This window comes from Mus musculus, chromosome 11, assembly GCF_000001635.26.
Source record: "Mus musculus strain C57BL/6J chromosome 11, GRCm38.p6 C57BL/6J".
In the NCBI taxonomy this organism is placed as follows: Eukaryota; Metazoa; Chordata; class Mammalia; order Rodentia; family Muridae; genus Mus; species Mus musculus.
Window position 1 is genome coordinate 65,760,085 of NC_000077.6, and position 16,420 is coordinate 65,776,504.

At 39.5% G+C, this 16,420-nt stretch overlaps 1 protein-coding gene across 6 annotated transcripts in view; it reads right to left on the reverse strand.

Moving 5' to 3' along the window:
* The window catches only part of Map2k4 (mitogen-activated protein kinase kinase 4), a 100,116-nt gene that overhangs the window by 71,841 nt on the left and 11,855 nt on the right, over positions 1-16,420 (reverse strand). For 3 of the 6 annotated variants that reach the window (NM_001316368.1, NM_001316367.1, XM_011249033.3), the window contains exon 2: positions 15,649-15,681. The exons of the other annotated variants lie outside the window; for them this stretch is intronic. Coding sequence is in view for 1 of the 3 variants with exons in the window: in NM_001316367.1 (NP_001303296.1) it covers positions 15,649-15,681 (33 nt within the window). In the remaining 2 variants the exon portion in view is untranslated. The remainder of the gene's footprint in view (positions 1-15,648; positions 15,682-16,420) is intronic. 6 annotated transcript variants of the gene reach the window in all.

Below are 16,420 nucleotides of genomic sequence, written 5' to 3' on the forward strand. Positions count from 1 at the left end.
ACTCTGGAATACTCAGCCCTGTAAGGAGGTCTCCATCAAATCCCTCCCCTCAGGGAACAGGGGACTCTGTAGAAGAAGAGGCATAAAGAGGGTAAGACCCAGAGGGGATGGAGGACACCAAGGAATTAAAGCCTTCTAGTCACAGCAGGGCTGAGATACACATGAACTCAGAGTCTGGGACAACAGGCACAGGGCCTACACAGGTCTGCACCACATAAGGTCCTAGAGCTGAAATAAGAAGTGGACACACACCTTATCCCTGAGATGCTATCTCCAATTGATAGCTAATTCCAAATGAAAAGTTAGTTTTCTCCAAGGGAATCTCACTGGGGAAACGATTCTAAAGGGTAGGTGCAATGCTTAGCAGTAGATGGTCAGTCAACACAAAAGAGCTCATTCCAAAGAAGGCATCTTTGGAGGTTCTCTGACTTGTAATGTTACAAGCTCTTTGTGTATATATTATATTTTCTGGTTTGGGGTTTTTAAGAGTGTGTGAACATGTGTGTCTCTGCATCTATGGTCACATTCTGATTTTTGATGAATTGTATTGTATTATACTGCACTCCACTGTACTGCACTGTATTATATTGTTATTTCTTAGACGCCTGTTTGTTTTCTAAGGAGAAACAGGAAGGATGTGGATCTGGATGGGAAGGGAGGTGAGGAGAAACTGCAAGTAGGGGAAAGAGAAACCATAATCAGAAAGTATTGTATGAAACAGATACATTTCCAATGAAATATAAAAGTGGTTAAAATGCTTTTTTGGAAGTATGCAATAGGTATAGAGACAATCACAGGGTAACCCTGCCCAAACTGAAACTTAGACCAGGCTAGCCTCAAACTAACAATGATCTCCTCCTGCTTCTGCCTCTTATGTGCTGGAATTACAAGTGTCACAACATATGGCACAGCAAACTGATCCTCAACATTTAGAAACAAAGCAAGAGACAAACATGATGAGTATGGTGGCTCAGGCTAGCACACAGGAAGTGAGGCAAGGAATTAGCACAGGTTTGAGCCCAACCTGGTCAACGTAAGGAAGTTCCCAGCGCCAGGGCTTCATTCTGTGTGTGTGTGTGTGTGTGTGTGTGTCTCAAGCAAAGCAAAACAAAATTGACAAAGAACATAAAGATAAACCAGAAAAACTACATGAAGTGCTGACACCAAAAGCATTCAAGATGTTTTATTTGTTAAAGTCTGGAGAGCTTGTACTAAGTATAAGCTTGGCTAGAGAACATGCTGATCAGGGTGACTGGGTGAATGAATCACTAACAGCAAAACTGCTTTTTAAAAGAATTCAGCAATATAAAAACCCTTTTTAATGAAACACTCTTTTCTCCTTGGAAATCTGTCCTTGTGATTCTCAAAAGCCCCAGTGGGAGCCACTGTACTGGCCTCTAAACAGCAGTGTCTTCTGTGAGTGGGAATGGTGTTCGTGCCACCCTCTCAGCACTCGCCTGTGCTGTCAGGTCATTTGTTTTCCAGTTTCTAGGTCCAAATACAGATTACTGACCCAGGGATGGACAATACACTGAGGCTTAGCACTAACTGACTGAATGGTTCTGAAGACTGTCTGAGTTGATGCCGTAATGTGATAAAACTCTGAGGATATTGAGGTTTTCACATAAGATGTACATGACTAAGATCATAGTGTAGTGGGCTGAATGGTGACACCCCCAAGATAACTAAGACCTAATCCCTGGGAACCTATGAATCTTGCCTTATATAACAAGGGTAGCAGTGACGATTAAAGACTAGCAAGCACACACCTTATGAGCTCAAACCCAACAAAGCCACCATGTTGAAAGCTGAACACCATTTGTCTGTCATATGCTGTTCTTAGAATCATCTAGCACACACATAATGCAAGATCTCCATACACGAAGAAAAATTGGCAAAAGACAGACCAAACACGAGTCAAAGACGGAACAAAGAAATTTTACAAAAGCAAAGCACTAAACAACTTTCCTCAATTTGTGGGTGAGGGGGCAGCAATAGGCAAACTCTGCCTCCCGGGAATACTGAAGCATGGTGCTACCATGAAATCTCACTTGAGCTATTTTCTTGACAATAAAAACATTTAAAGTGCTGGGCAGTGGTGGTGTATGCCTTTAATCCCAGCACTTGGGAGGCACAGACAGGCGGATTTCTGAGTTCGAGGCCAGCCTGGTCTACAGAGTGAGTTCCAGGACAGCCAGGGCTACACAGAGAAACCCTGTCTCAAAAAGAAAACAAAAACAAAAAAAAAAAAAAACAAAACAAAAAAAAAAGAGGAATTCATTTTTAGCTCTAGATCTACAGTTAAATAGCAAATTGGAGAAAGGGACTTTAAAGATAATTGACTTCATAAACAAATGTACACAGTTTAATGCAATGTGATTTATACTAAATTAAATTTACATGCTCTACTCAATCTGCAAACAAGTATAAGTTCCAATCATTTACTAACAAACATATGAAAGAATTCTAAGTTTTCAGATTCCAGACACAAATGTCTCAGCTCCAAGGAGCCTAGGGAAGACACAGTTATCTTGCCAGTTTTCACGAAGACACATCAATCCTGCAAATGACCAACTGAGGATAGACTTAAAACTAGTTTTGTGGAGGAAAAGGAAAGCTACAAAGGCAGGTGTGACTAATGCAAGGGGGAGGTAGCCTTTCAGACCCAACATGCTCTTTGCAAACATCCACAGGCTCACTAGCCCTTCCGTCCCTCAAAGCAGCCCCTCTCCTTCCCATTTGCACCGATTTCTCCTTTCAAGTGCCCCAAAGTCACACCCTCAGATATTTGAAATCACACACACACATACACACACACTCACACATATACACACATGCTATACACGCACGCACAGGACACTACCACATATGCTTTTTAATTAAAAACAACTAAAAACAAAACACCAAAACTGAAATGATTTTTCACTAGTAGAAAAGAGCTGGTGTTATTCTATGGAGGGTTGGAAAGATGGCTCAGCAGTTAGGAGCACTAGCTGCTCTTCGAGAGGACCTGGTTCAATTCCCAGCACCCACATGGCAGCTCACAACCATCTGTCACTCCAGTTCCAGGGGATCTGATACCCTCAGAAGCAGGCAAAACACAAATGCACATAAAATAAAAATAAATAAATTATATTTCTAAGAAAGCCTATATAATAGATTTTAGTTTGAAAGCGATCAAGAGCTATACCACAGAATTGAACATAATGGATAAAAGCCATGTTTGTGACAATACCCTTTTGGTGGTATCACCATGGCCAAGTAGTAACAAGCCAATAGAAATAAAGAGAATTCCCCCTTAAACATGAGAGCTGAAATCAGGAACCATATTATATTTACACAGTAGGGTTTTTCTATGAGAGGACCAGGGCCAGAAGATGAAAATGTTTCCCAAGCTTACTGACGTGAGAACAGACATGACACACACAGCCCTAGATAACTCTTCAGCTGCTCAAGTAACTGTACTGGAAATGTGAGTGTACACTGCACTTGCTAGTGTGTGCATAGACCAGTGTCTGTCCTTCCCAAGAATTGTTCTAGGCACCACCCCTGCTGAAAAAACAATGACTAATTTTTTTTTCTCCTCATGACTCTAGAACGTAAGAACATTTGTTAATACTAAAAAAAATTAAACCATGACTGGCCTATCAGCTGGCCTAGGCAGTTTGGCAGCCCCAGCCCCAGCCCGAAGACCTCACTCTCAAGAGTTTTGTTGTTCAATCTGTGTCAAGAGAATGCCCTAAACTATCTAAAATGAGCTTTTACTCCGCCTACACATAATGTTCTCCTCAAAATTCCCATAAGGCATTGAGGAGTGTAGAGCCGTTAATGTTACAAAGAATCATGAATCTGAAAATTGGAGATCCAGGAGGAATCAGAAAGGGGGGAAGGGGATATGATTAAAATGCATTAAGTGTATTATACAGATATATGAAATTCTCAAAAATGAAAAATATATTGTAAAAAACCCACTGATTCTGAAGATCCAGATTTACCCAAGTGGATCCACAGAAGCATAGAAACGCTCTTCTCTGTAATTCTGAGCAATTACTGAGAACACTGAAGATAGAGGGAAACAAAAGCCATCCTTACTTAGCTTAAGCAAGAGGATAAAGAACCCTAAATAGTCTCCCTAAACTAGCTGCTCAAGCAACACAAGCCTTTAACATCATGTTCACAATTAGCTTCACCTACCTTACTGTTTGGCTTTCCTCAAGACCCCAATGCAGAAGCTCCCAATGGTGATAGTGTCCTACTCATGTACTGAATCTACCGTCCCAGTCATCCAGGCAACTGAAAACAGCTCTCACCCACCTTCTACAGGTGAGGAAAACACTTCTCATGATTCATTAAGAACCAGCATTATGTACAGTTTCAAAGCCACCAAGACTGGCTGGATGGCTGAAGTGCTGGCTGCACAGGCACGCGGCCCTGAGCTGAGATCCCCAGCACTCACAGAAAGGTGCAGAGCTGTCATCCTACAGCCCTAGGATACCTGGGCTCACTGGCTTAGCCAACTAGTGAGTTCCAGGTTCAATGAGAAATCCTGTCTCAACCCTGAGGGAAAGAGCAAGTAAGGAGCACATCTGACATCAACTCTAGCCTCTGCAAATGGACACAAGAGGCGTGAACCTCCACAGCCGGGCACAGACATCATTACCATCAAGTTTTTCCTCATAGAGACTATGCTCACACTGGTCCGCCTGCCTCCCTCTGACTCCCCCACTCCCAAGAGGTTGTTCCTGTGATTTGACTGTAAACCCTCTTAATTTTTAACTATCTTGATTTATCTCTGAAATCTGCAAATATGCTATACATGATAAGTACCTAAAACAAAGGAGTGTTAGCAAGCATTTATTGAATTCAAATTATATTCTTTTACTTGCTGGTATCTCAATATCCTCCAATTCAACCTAACAGGCTTAGTTTTTCTCACTACATCATAAGAAAGAAAACTCTATTATCTATATGATCAGAATTGGGCAATATAAATTCTATCTCTAAAGGCTATTTACAATTTATAAAACATCAGCAAACCCATATATCTTTAACACTACTCATTTCAAAAACTGGGAAAGTCATGGCTAAAATCATACCTATTACAGTTAGAGTTGAGGTCTTCAACGCCTTTAGGGGCATGAGTGGCTTTAACCAGGAGAACACAGCAGAAAGGTTGTTATTACTTCCGAGTTGAACTAGTCTGAGTCTAAATGAAGTATCTCTGCCCACAGGGATGTGGGTTCCAGGCATGCTGTCCACATAAGAGACTTTCTAAATGAATGCATGCTGAATTCCCTTCTCTCTGCCGCCTGTCTGAAAAGAAGTGAAGAATTTTCTCTGCCATATCTTCCCACTGTTATGGTAACTGGCCTGTCCAAAAGCCAAGGGTCAAGCCAACACAGGTTGAACCATCTTAAACCATGAGCCAACATCAATCTTTTCTCTCTTCACTCTTGTTTCTCTCAGGCCATAGCAGTAAGAAAAGTAAAACAAATGAGAACCTTTACTCCCACCATGGATAAATAGATCCTGGTGTCAATATTAGCAAAAGAATGCAGCAGTAGGCATCCTCTTTAAACTTGTCCAATCTGCCATTATCTGAGGAATGAAGTTCCCACCATATCATAACATCTGCCAGGAGTACAAAATGTCATTAGCTTACCTGTCTCAGCACTTGGTATTATGCCAGACATATTAACCTTCAGCACACTGTCACCGTAAGTGTAAACTGGTTCAAACGGCAGCAAGTAGCAGACATCTCAAAATATCCTTGACTAACCTATCACTCCATTTCTACAAATTTATGCTAAGGATATTAAAAATTATGCAAACAAATCGTTCAAAGCAGTGATAGTTACACTGCACTACTTATAAAACGTGTGGCACATCCATAACTGAAATATTGTATTATTGTCAAAAAAAACCCCAGCAATTAAAAAAAACTATTGGGCCAACAAGAGAAACACCTGCTATTAAGCCTAATAAAACTAGTTTAATTCTCAGAAACCACATGGTGGAAAGAGAGACTCCTCTAACCTCCACATGCTCACTATGGGATCCACTGGTGTATGGATGTGCATGTACACACACACACACACACACACCACTCTCCAAAATGTAACAACAATTGAAGGTGCTAGAATTATAAATTCTCCCCCATTTTAACTATTCTACTTCAGAAGGCTGAGAGGATGGCTTGGTCAATACAGCATTTATCATGGAAGCATGAGGGCCTGAGTTTGATCTTGAGAGCCTGTAACAGTCTGGCAAAATGGCACACACTTATATCTCTGGACCAGGGAGGAAGAGAGAGGATGATGCTTGCTAGCCAAGATTGGCCTACTTAGCGCCAGATCAATGAGAAACTCTGGCTTACGAAAGGAAGTAGATGGGACCTGGGAACAAAACCTGAAGTTCACTTCCAGCCTCCACCTGCACAAGTAAACACATGGACACATACATCTACACACATGCACACACATACATATCAAAACCTTGTTTCATATTTTCTATATGCAGCACTTATTGTTTCTATTTTAAATTACAATTTCCTTGTCACTTATTCCAAATCTCTCTAAAAGAAAATAGTTTTCTACAGTCATACTGAAGCCTAGAGAAGAAGATGGGCTTTTAGTGTCTTTAAAAATACAAACATACACATTTTCATATAATTGCTAGAACAGCCTGAATATTCATGCTCTTTTGTTTGTCATATTTCACAGTGTGTCTCTGGTTGGATCTGGTTACACTATAATCATTAATGTAACAGAAACATGTCACCCAACACTAACTGTCAGCCCTAAGGTCAAGCAGGAATGGTTTGTAGCACTGGGGATCAAACCTAGAGCTTTACATAATGGAAAGAGAGGGCTATACCAATGAACTAAACTCTATATATCTCCTCATAAAAAACATGTAGCCACATAACTCTTCATAATGAACACTTAGCACCTTAACCACATTTCTTTTTTTTTATTTTTAATATTTTTTATTACATATTTTCCTCAATTACATTTCCAATGCTATCCCAAAAGTCCCCCATACCCTCCCCCCCCCCACTTCCCTACCCACCCATTCCCATTTTTTTTGGCCCTGGCGTTCCCCTGTTACTGGGGCATATACAGTTTGTCTGTCCAATGGGCCTCTCTTTCCAGTGATGGCCGACTAGGCCATCTTTTGATACATATGCAGCAGAGTCAAGAGCTCCAGGATACTGGTTAGTTCATAATGTTGTTCCACCTATAGGGTTGCAGATCCCTTTAGCTCCTTGGGTACTTTCTCTAGCTCCTCCATTGGGGGCCCTGTGATCCATCCACTAGCTGACTGTGAGCATCCACTTCTGTGTTTGCTAGGCCCCGGCCTAGTCTCACAAAAGACAGCTACATCTGGGTCCTTTCGATAAAATCTTGCTGGTGTATGCAATGGTGTCAGCGTTTGGAAGCTGATTATGGGGTGGATCTCTGGATATGGCAGTCTCTAGATGGTCCATCCTTTCGTCACAGCTCCTAACTTTGTCTCTGTAACTCCTTCCATGGGTGTTTTGTTCCCAATTCTAAGAAAGGGGCACAGTGTCCACACTTTCTTAACCACATTTCTATCAGGACTTTTTTCAATCAACACTGTAAAACTGTATGTGCCATGACTGGATAAAAATATTTGTTCAATGCAATAAAGAAAAAGCACAATGTTCCTAGCTAAAGCACACTGACCTGCAGCTCCACTGAGTCCAGGTAACAGGGCTAAGACCTGCACGCGGCTGGAAGTAAACTATTCACAGCAACATATAAGCTGAGAAGCCACCAAAATCCACCAGGTCTGACTTTTTCCTCCTTAGGACTTTTGCTTAGTATAATATTATTAACCATGTAAGAAAGTCAGATTCTTGTCAAAAGTGAATGTGATCCACTTTACTTATTTACCCAATTACCACAGGGATTCCCACCAGTCATTAAGTAATTAACTCTTCTGGACTTCCCAACTCTACATGAACTTCATTAGCAAACAGACTAGGATAAAGCAAGCTTTACGATGTAGACAATTTCACAGTTAAAGCACCATTTGCTCAAGGAAAGAAAACACAGTCTAATTAAATCAAAATCTAACAGTGCTATTACCAAGGCAAAAGAGAGGGGGAAAGGAGTGGGCTCAACTGTACAAACTTAGTATACTGTGTATGTATAAACAGTTACCACAGTACTGTTCTAGCTCCTTCCACAATGCAAATTGCTTCTTCTGACCCTTATTCAATGCCTCCTGTCTCAGTCACTGTTCTATTTCTGTGGAAAGATACAACAGCCAAGGCAAAAGAAAGCAAGCATTGGGGGCTTGCTGGCAGTTTCAAAGGTTTAGTCCATTATCACTATGACAAGTGCTGGGCAGCACATATGTCCTTGGGGCAGTAACTGACAGTTACATCCTGATCAGATAGATAGATATAGACAGACAGATAGATGGATGGACAGACAAAGAGACAGACTCTGACTAGACCTAGCATGAACTTTTGAAACCTTAAAACTCACCCCCCCAGTGACATATTTCCTCCAGCAAGACCACACCTTTTAGTCCTTCTCAACTAGTGTTCTCCCTGATAAGGAAACATAAACATACTGGCCTACAGAGGCCATTCTTATTCAAATCACTACATCTTCCAAATTTAAAAGATGTAAATAAGACTTTCATTTCTTAGTGGACACAACTGAGCAGTATTTGTTGCCCATAAATGCATTCTAGGAATTAGTGTTTTTGAAGTTTAGACTACATTAAAATAGCAGGGGTAAATGGCACTCAAGAGGCCACACTGCACCCGACCTGCTTCACGTGCACAGTACACAGGGGACCCTGACTGACATGCTTCTTTCTGTCACATACCCACTCAAGGCCCAAGAAGGAAAAGCAAAAGATTAAGGCAATTTTAGAAGACTGTAGGAGACACACTTTATACTTCAAAGTCAGCATGCTGCTCCGATCGAGTATTAAGAAAGAGGCGGCTAACAGTGTTACTGTTGAACAGTTAATGACACCTGCTGGGCACTAGGAAAGGAGAAAATAAGAAAACTGAAAAGGCTAGTCTCTTGAATCAAAAGAACCAGCCTTGTACATGTACTGTTCAACTTGTTCCAGTAATGTCTTTTCACTTTATGTGACTTTTGATTTGATTTAGGAACTAAAAGATTTTGGGTTGGGTTTTTTGTTTGTTTGTTTTGTTTTGTTGCTTTGTTTTGTTTTTAAATTAGGGGACAGAACACCTGATTAAGGAGCAGGCCAGGGTAGTGAGACTGTCTCAATATACATAATTATCATCATCATCATCGACTTCCTTCTTCTTCTTCATCATGTACTCTATCATGTACTCTTTCTATCACCATCATCATCTAGTCTTTCTAGCACATTCCTGTGTATGCATGTTCACTTTCTAAAAATATCTGCTTCTTCAAAGGAAACTCTCGTTTTATTTCAGCTTCAAAGTCTCCAGCACACAGATACGATTACAGACAGGCCTCAATCATGCAGAGAGTAATGTTATGAGGGCCTCTCTAAAGGAGAGATATACTCGTCTACTCTTAGTCCTTACTTTTGGTAATGTCTGCTTGGGAGTCCCACCTGCTAAGAAGATCAATACCAAGACAGCCTACCTCCTTGGAAATGGTTATCTGAATTTGGAAAACACTCAGAAAACCATGTAGTAAGAATTCTAGCATTTACCACACCTTATTTAAAAACCCCATCCTCCATTTGTAAGCAAACATGAAAGCTCTAACTAGGAATGGAGCTGAGACAGGCCTCTAGAGCATCACTTCTATTCTCATCCATCCGGCCACACAAGCGCTGACAGACACCTAGTAATATCAACTGGCACATAAAGAAAAATTCTGAGAGAATCCCACTTACACACTTTCCTTCTTCAAAAATAGCATAGACTTAAATGGAATGAGCATTAGAAATCTTCCTTCTAGCAACAAAAATAATTTTTAGGGAGAGTTCATGTTCTAACAACTTCCAAGGTCACAGATAATTAGGCAACGTCTCTGTGATAGCGTATTACATACAGAGGGAACAAAGAGACCTCACTCTGCCCACAGACCACAAACACTTTGCTGCTGCTTTGTTCCCAGGAGGACTGTACACGGACACCATATCATGGTTCCCAGACAACATGATAAATATACCGGGGATCAGCCTCTATAGCTCATAAGCCAGCTCTACACAAACCTCTTGTCAACTAACTTCATCATCTATATCAATGTAAATAAACTATGCCAATACTCAAAAGCAGTAAATGTGTTCGTTTTGTTTCCCCATTTCTAAATGATAAAAGTTTAGTCATTAGCTGCAAGACTTTTTTTTTTTTTTTTTTTTTTTTTTGGTTTTTTTCGAGACAGGGTTTCTCTGTGTAGCCCTCGCTGTCCTGGAACTCACTCTGTAGACCAGGCTGGCCTCGAACTCAAAAATCCGCCTGCCTCTTCCTCCCGAGTGCTGGGATTAAAGGCATGCACCACTACTGCCTGGCTAGCTGCAAGACTTTTACTACCAAAAAAAAAAAAAAAAAAAACAAATTTAGAAATGTAATCAGCCAGGGCCAGAGAGAGGAATCTGTAGTTAAGAGCACTTACTGCTCTTACATAGGACTATGCTTCAGTTCCTAGCACCCAGTACCTACCCATATCAGGCAACTCACAGTCACCTGTAACTCCAGTTCTAGGGGCTCCAACACCCTCTTCTAGCTTACAGGCTCCTGCATGCATATGGTGCAAAACAGACAAGTAGGTATATATACATATACATAAAACAAAATAAAAATCTTTTTTTAAAGAAATGAGTTTTTAAGCCTTTATTGAAAACATGAAGAACTGGCCCTCCTCCACTACTTTTCCCTGGTTCTCTACATCCCATCAATAAAGCCAAAGCAACACCTTTACAAACACTCTAATCAGGTCAGAAACTATGAAGACTGAAAAGACTGAGCAAACACACTCCCTTTGGTTTCACTGCTATCTTTTTTGTTAGTACCAATTTAAAAACAGTAAGAGTTAATTACTGTAGAAGGCTCCACAATTAAAGGCATAAAGGTGCAGCGTGCTTGTAATCCCAGCACTCAGAAGCTGAGGCAGGAGGATCATAACTTTGAGTTCAAGCCAGCCTACAGTACACTGCAAGATCCTGGCAGAAAGAAAAGAAAAGAAAAGAAAAGAAAAGAAAAGAAAAGAAAAGAAAAGAAAAGAAAAGAAAAGAAAAGGGAAAAGAGAAAGGAAAAGAAAGGAAAGAAAAAGGAAAAGAAAGGAAAGAAAGAAGAGAAAGAAGAGAAAGAAAAGAAGAGAAAAGAAAAGAAAAGAAAAGAAAAGAAAAGAAAAGAAAAGAAAAGAAAAGGAAAGAAAAGAAAAAGAAAGAGAAAGGAAAATAGAAAATACAGTAAGAAGAGTCAGCCACTAGAATGACTCTCTCCTACACATAAACCTTTCCCCAATACATCAATATGTAGTGTCACCAAAAATGACTACCAATGTAGTCTAATTTCACTTAATACCATGAGACAACAGTCACCTCTGTAGCACATAGGTTTCTTAGTAACAGTTTGGTTGGAAACTAAGAGCACTGAACAGGTTTGTAATTCCAGCATCAGACTGCTGAAATGAAAAGGGTGGTTACAAAACCCCAAGGCCAGCTTGAGCTACAAGAAGTCTGGGTTATGGGTGGAGACATAAGTAGTAGGAGTGTGGTAATATTCTATTGCTATGCAAACATTCTCAAGCAAAACACTCTTAAAAGACACAAGAAATTTTTAAAGCAAACCGAAATGTAAAAGGCAAAACTACCAAAATAATACTGCCAAATTTTCCTTAGAGACCAAGAAGTCTTCTGCTATGGGCTGATATGATATAAAACTAAATTATTGGGACTGCCTCCTAAATGCTCCTAATGTGATTAACACAGAATTTCAGGTATTTCCGGAGAAAAATCCTAAGTCCAGGGATCTGTGACAGACATCACTCTTGTCCTCTACCCACCCCAAAGTCAACTGGTTGGCAGACCTTAGGCAAGCTTGATTTCTGTGAAAAAAATAAAAATAAAAAACAAACAAACAAAAAAACAAAACTTTTTCAAGAACATATTTCTAAGTAAACGTTTGCCTTCATTCCCGAGACTTGGTTTTATAAAGCCAGCAGATCATACTGTGAGGTTCATCTATAACGACAATAAATGCATTCAAACTTGGTCATACATTTTAGAAGCATATTTACATGAGCAATGGCAGTCTCTTAACAAGATTAATCAGTAGGCTCTAGCTGAAATTCAGTCTTGGAAATGCAGAAACTATACATCTAGAACTCTCACAAAAGTAAAGGTATTTCTCCTTCAAGTAATTTTAAATTCAAAAAAAAAAATTCAATGATCCAACAGTATTAGCAGAAATGTAACAGAATTATCATAAATTGTTTTTATTGTCTAAAATAAATATATCATCTTATTTATAAAATAAAAATCAGACATGCACAAACTGTAATTTACTTAAAAAACATGAGGTATAAAGTGAATATTCAGACTCTACCAAAATTTGGACCCCAAATTAAAAGTGGAATCTCCTACTACCTGTATATGTAAACACACATATACACATTTCCAGTAAGCTTTCACTAACATAAAGCAGGCAACAACAACAACAGATTTGAATCGTGATGTAGAAACATAAAGAACAAAAAGTGTGCATGTCAAATAATGGGACATTAATATCTCAGAGCTTCCATTAGTCATGGTCAGGTTAGAACACAACGTCCTGGCTGGGATGGGGATTGGGGATTGCTGCTCACCTGCACCTTTAAAATGCCTACTCTTCTGCACTTTGCTGCATCCTGTCCTACAACTACCATGTGGTATATACAGTGGTAATGAAGTAAACGGTTCCCTACCTCGGAAACATCCTTTGGCACTTCTGGAAAAGTATGAATCAACAGAAAACCTACTCAATTGATGTTTTCAAATTCTTAATTTTTTAAGAAATGGTGATCACTTTAACAAACTTAATGTTTGTATTCTAAAGCAAACTAGAAGACTGATGCAAACATCAGAATTTGCACTTTAAATGTTTTATTTTGTAAAATCACAGGAAAAGGTGTTAAGATACAAGTTTATCCTTATCCTAAAATATAAGCAATGATCTGTACAAAAACGAATGCTGCTGGGTGAAGGCTGGCCACCCCAACTCTCCTACTCCCCCTCCTATCCCTGACATGTGCATTTTTTGTCCTGAATCCTCCAGAGTCAGTCAACACAGACAGCTCTGTTTAACTCTGAAATAGGTTAGGCCCATAGCAGGATCCCTGAGCCTCCAGCTCTCAACAGAAAGCAGCAACTGCAAGGGGCATAGTGGAACATACCTACAATCTCAACAATTCAGAAGGATGAGGCAGGGAGACCACTTGAGCACCAAGTTCAAAGACAACTTTTGCAACAAAGTAAGACCCTGCCCCCACCCCCATCTCAAGAAAAATCAAGCAAGCAAGCAAGCAAGCAAGCAAGCAGTGACTATGAGACATACATCCTTAGGCCTATTTGTTCTTGAAGTCAGCAGAAACAAAGGCATCCTGGACACATCAGCTCCTGCTACCATTCTCACTCGGGACATTAATATCAGTTTCTAAGCAGTCTGCACATAGCATCAGTGTTAGATATTGATAATCAGTGGGGAGTCAACTCTGCCCACTACACTGTGAGGCCACAAGGGCAGGTGCCTCTTTCTATTAATTTCTGTACAGGAATCTCACTCACTATACAGTTCTTAGTGTCGATGTGCATCTCATGAAGAAGTAAATATAATGATATTGAATCTCAAAAGGCAGAAAATAAAAGAGGTGGGAAAGATAAAGGGGGAGTTGGGGGAAGGCAGGAGAAAGCAGGGACTTAGGTAAGCAGGAGTTGGAAAAGGTGAGCGTACAAGTGTGCCTGCATGTGCCCTCCGCACACTCAGTTAAGCTCCCATAGTTTTGGGGCCTCGGCCTCTCTTATTGGAGTCACCAGAAACAGTAGAGAATGCAGAGCTGCAGCAACAGGAGAGGGTGGAGCCACTCAGAGCCCCAAGTACTGCTAACCTATCTTAAGAGCTCTTTACAGAACTGCATACGTTAGAGTTAACCCAAACATGTGTCTCTTGTTTTATACACACAGCAGAACTAAAGGCAAAGAAAACAATGAATACAATAATAAATCCTAATTACGTCAGCCTTAAAACATGTAATAAGAGCTTTTAATTGCTAAGTATTAAGTAAGCATTAGTTAAAATGTAGATGGAAACTAAAACTTACTGAGTGTTACTTACTGGGTTTAGTACTTAAGCTAACAGGAAGATAATGAAGTGCCTACTAAAAACCGTTTATACTAGTATATTGCTGGCTCATCTCTAGCAGATAGCACATATCACATCCTGGGTAACCCTTTCAAGAAATAAACTTGTGCTCAATGCATTACAAAGAAAATGTCCTCAATATCCAGCCAATAAAAATTAAGCTTTCTGAACCCTCTCCCCAAACAAACAAAGAAGCTTTAATATATCAGAAATAGTTTAAACTTTCCCTACAAACTAACATATTAAGAATGATACACGCCGGGCGTGGTGGCACACGCCTTTAATCCCAGCACTCAAGAGGCAGAGGCCAGCCTGGTCTACAGAGTGAGTGCCAGGACAGCCAAGGCTACACAGAGAAACCCTGTCTCGAAAAACCAAAAAAAAGAAAAAAAAGAATGATACACATCAAATGGTCATCATTATCCTCAGACACAAAGAAGCAGAAGATAAAAATCATTTTGTAATGTTTTCCTGTAAGCTAGAGCAGTCTCCTTCAGATGAGACTTAAAAAACAAAAATTAAAAAATAAAAAACTGTATTTTATAATGTTTAAAATTCAAAATGTATTTTGTTTTAACTTTATAAATACTTTTTATTTTAAAAACTCTGTTCTATATTCTATGAATCAAAACATCTAGATTGACTGACTGACTGACTGACTGACTGACTGACTGATTGTGGTCCTGGGACTCAAACCCACTGACTGGCACTTATATGGCCAAAGAGCTAAGCCATATCCTAATATCCTAATGCGCTCAGTAAGTTTTAGTTTTCATTTACATTTTAACATAACGTTTGCATAACACTTAGCAAATAAAAGTTCTTATTACATATTTTAAGGCTGACGTACTTAGTCTATAAAGACTAACTTCCCAATAGAGGACAGCGGTGGGTTGGAATAAGATGGAGACAATAAGATTTGTTTTAAAGAGGAAAAAAACGTAAACATTAAGTCCTTTCAAATAAAAGCCTAATCTTTGCATGCAGTATGGGCTTTCTGTTCTACAATCTTAAAGGTGAACTTTCAATTTGTGATTTAAATTACAATTAAATCTGAATAGCTTCTTCTTTTTCTGGGCCCATATGCATCTGAATGTCTATACACATTTTTTTTTCCTATTTGAATTTCAAGTAAAAACAAAAACAATTTATAGTTAAGAATATAACTAAGGGTGGGAAGGAACAGAATGAAAAATGGAAGCTCTTTCAGTGCAAAATCCCCATGGTCTGTTAGTTGAAACAACAGTGGACACATTCCCAATACCAAGATGGATATGAGAAAAAAGTAACAGAATATCAAAATTTTAGCTTACTTTGTGCCTTTTCACAGAAGTTTATCTGAAAGCCTAAAGTAAAAGAGATAAGTTGCAGTTCATTTGCTGTAAGTCAAACAAATCAGAACATGACATTGCATCGTTATATTACACTATGAATAAAACTAATGCAAGAACAGTTCAAATCACTCTCCCCACCACACTGACAAGGAGAGCATAGGGCTCTGTCAGATACACTGCATTGCACTCACAGTTTAAATTATCTTATACCATCTTAGTCGTTATTTTTCCCACATATTCAATAGAAAGTTTTAAAGATGTTTCATCAATTTTTTGGTGTTCTCAACCTACAAATCCAGACTATATTACAAGTTATTTCCCTAGCTAACACTGATTTAGATGTCAACAAGCTAATTATTATCTATGACTAAGACATTTTAGTAATTGACAAGCTATTAAAACTTAAAACACATAAAACAAAATTTTCTAGACAATCTACTAACTTCAAATGTCAAGAGTAAAATCACTAAACAAAAGGCAAAAGTCTTCTATAGTAGGTGGGGTGGAGGAAGTGTGGAGTCCTTGCTGGGGTAATGACGTGCTTTGTAATTTCAGAACTCAGGAGGGCAGAGGTGGAAGGATTAGTTTGAGGCCGGCCTGGCCTGTACAGTAAGTAGGGCCTTATCCCCTCCCCTAAAAAAGGTGTCCTTAGAAATGCTATGAGAGGGGCTTTAGAAATTACAGAAAGAAAACCTGTGAACTCTCCTATAAACCTGTCTCCAGGTCTCATAGGATCTGCTTATACCCTAGG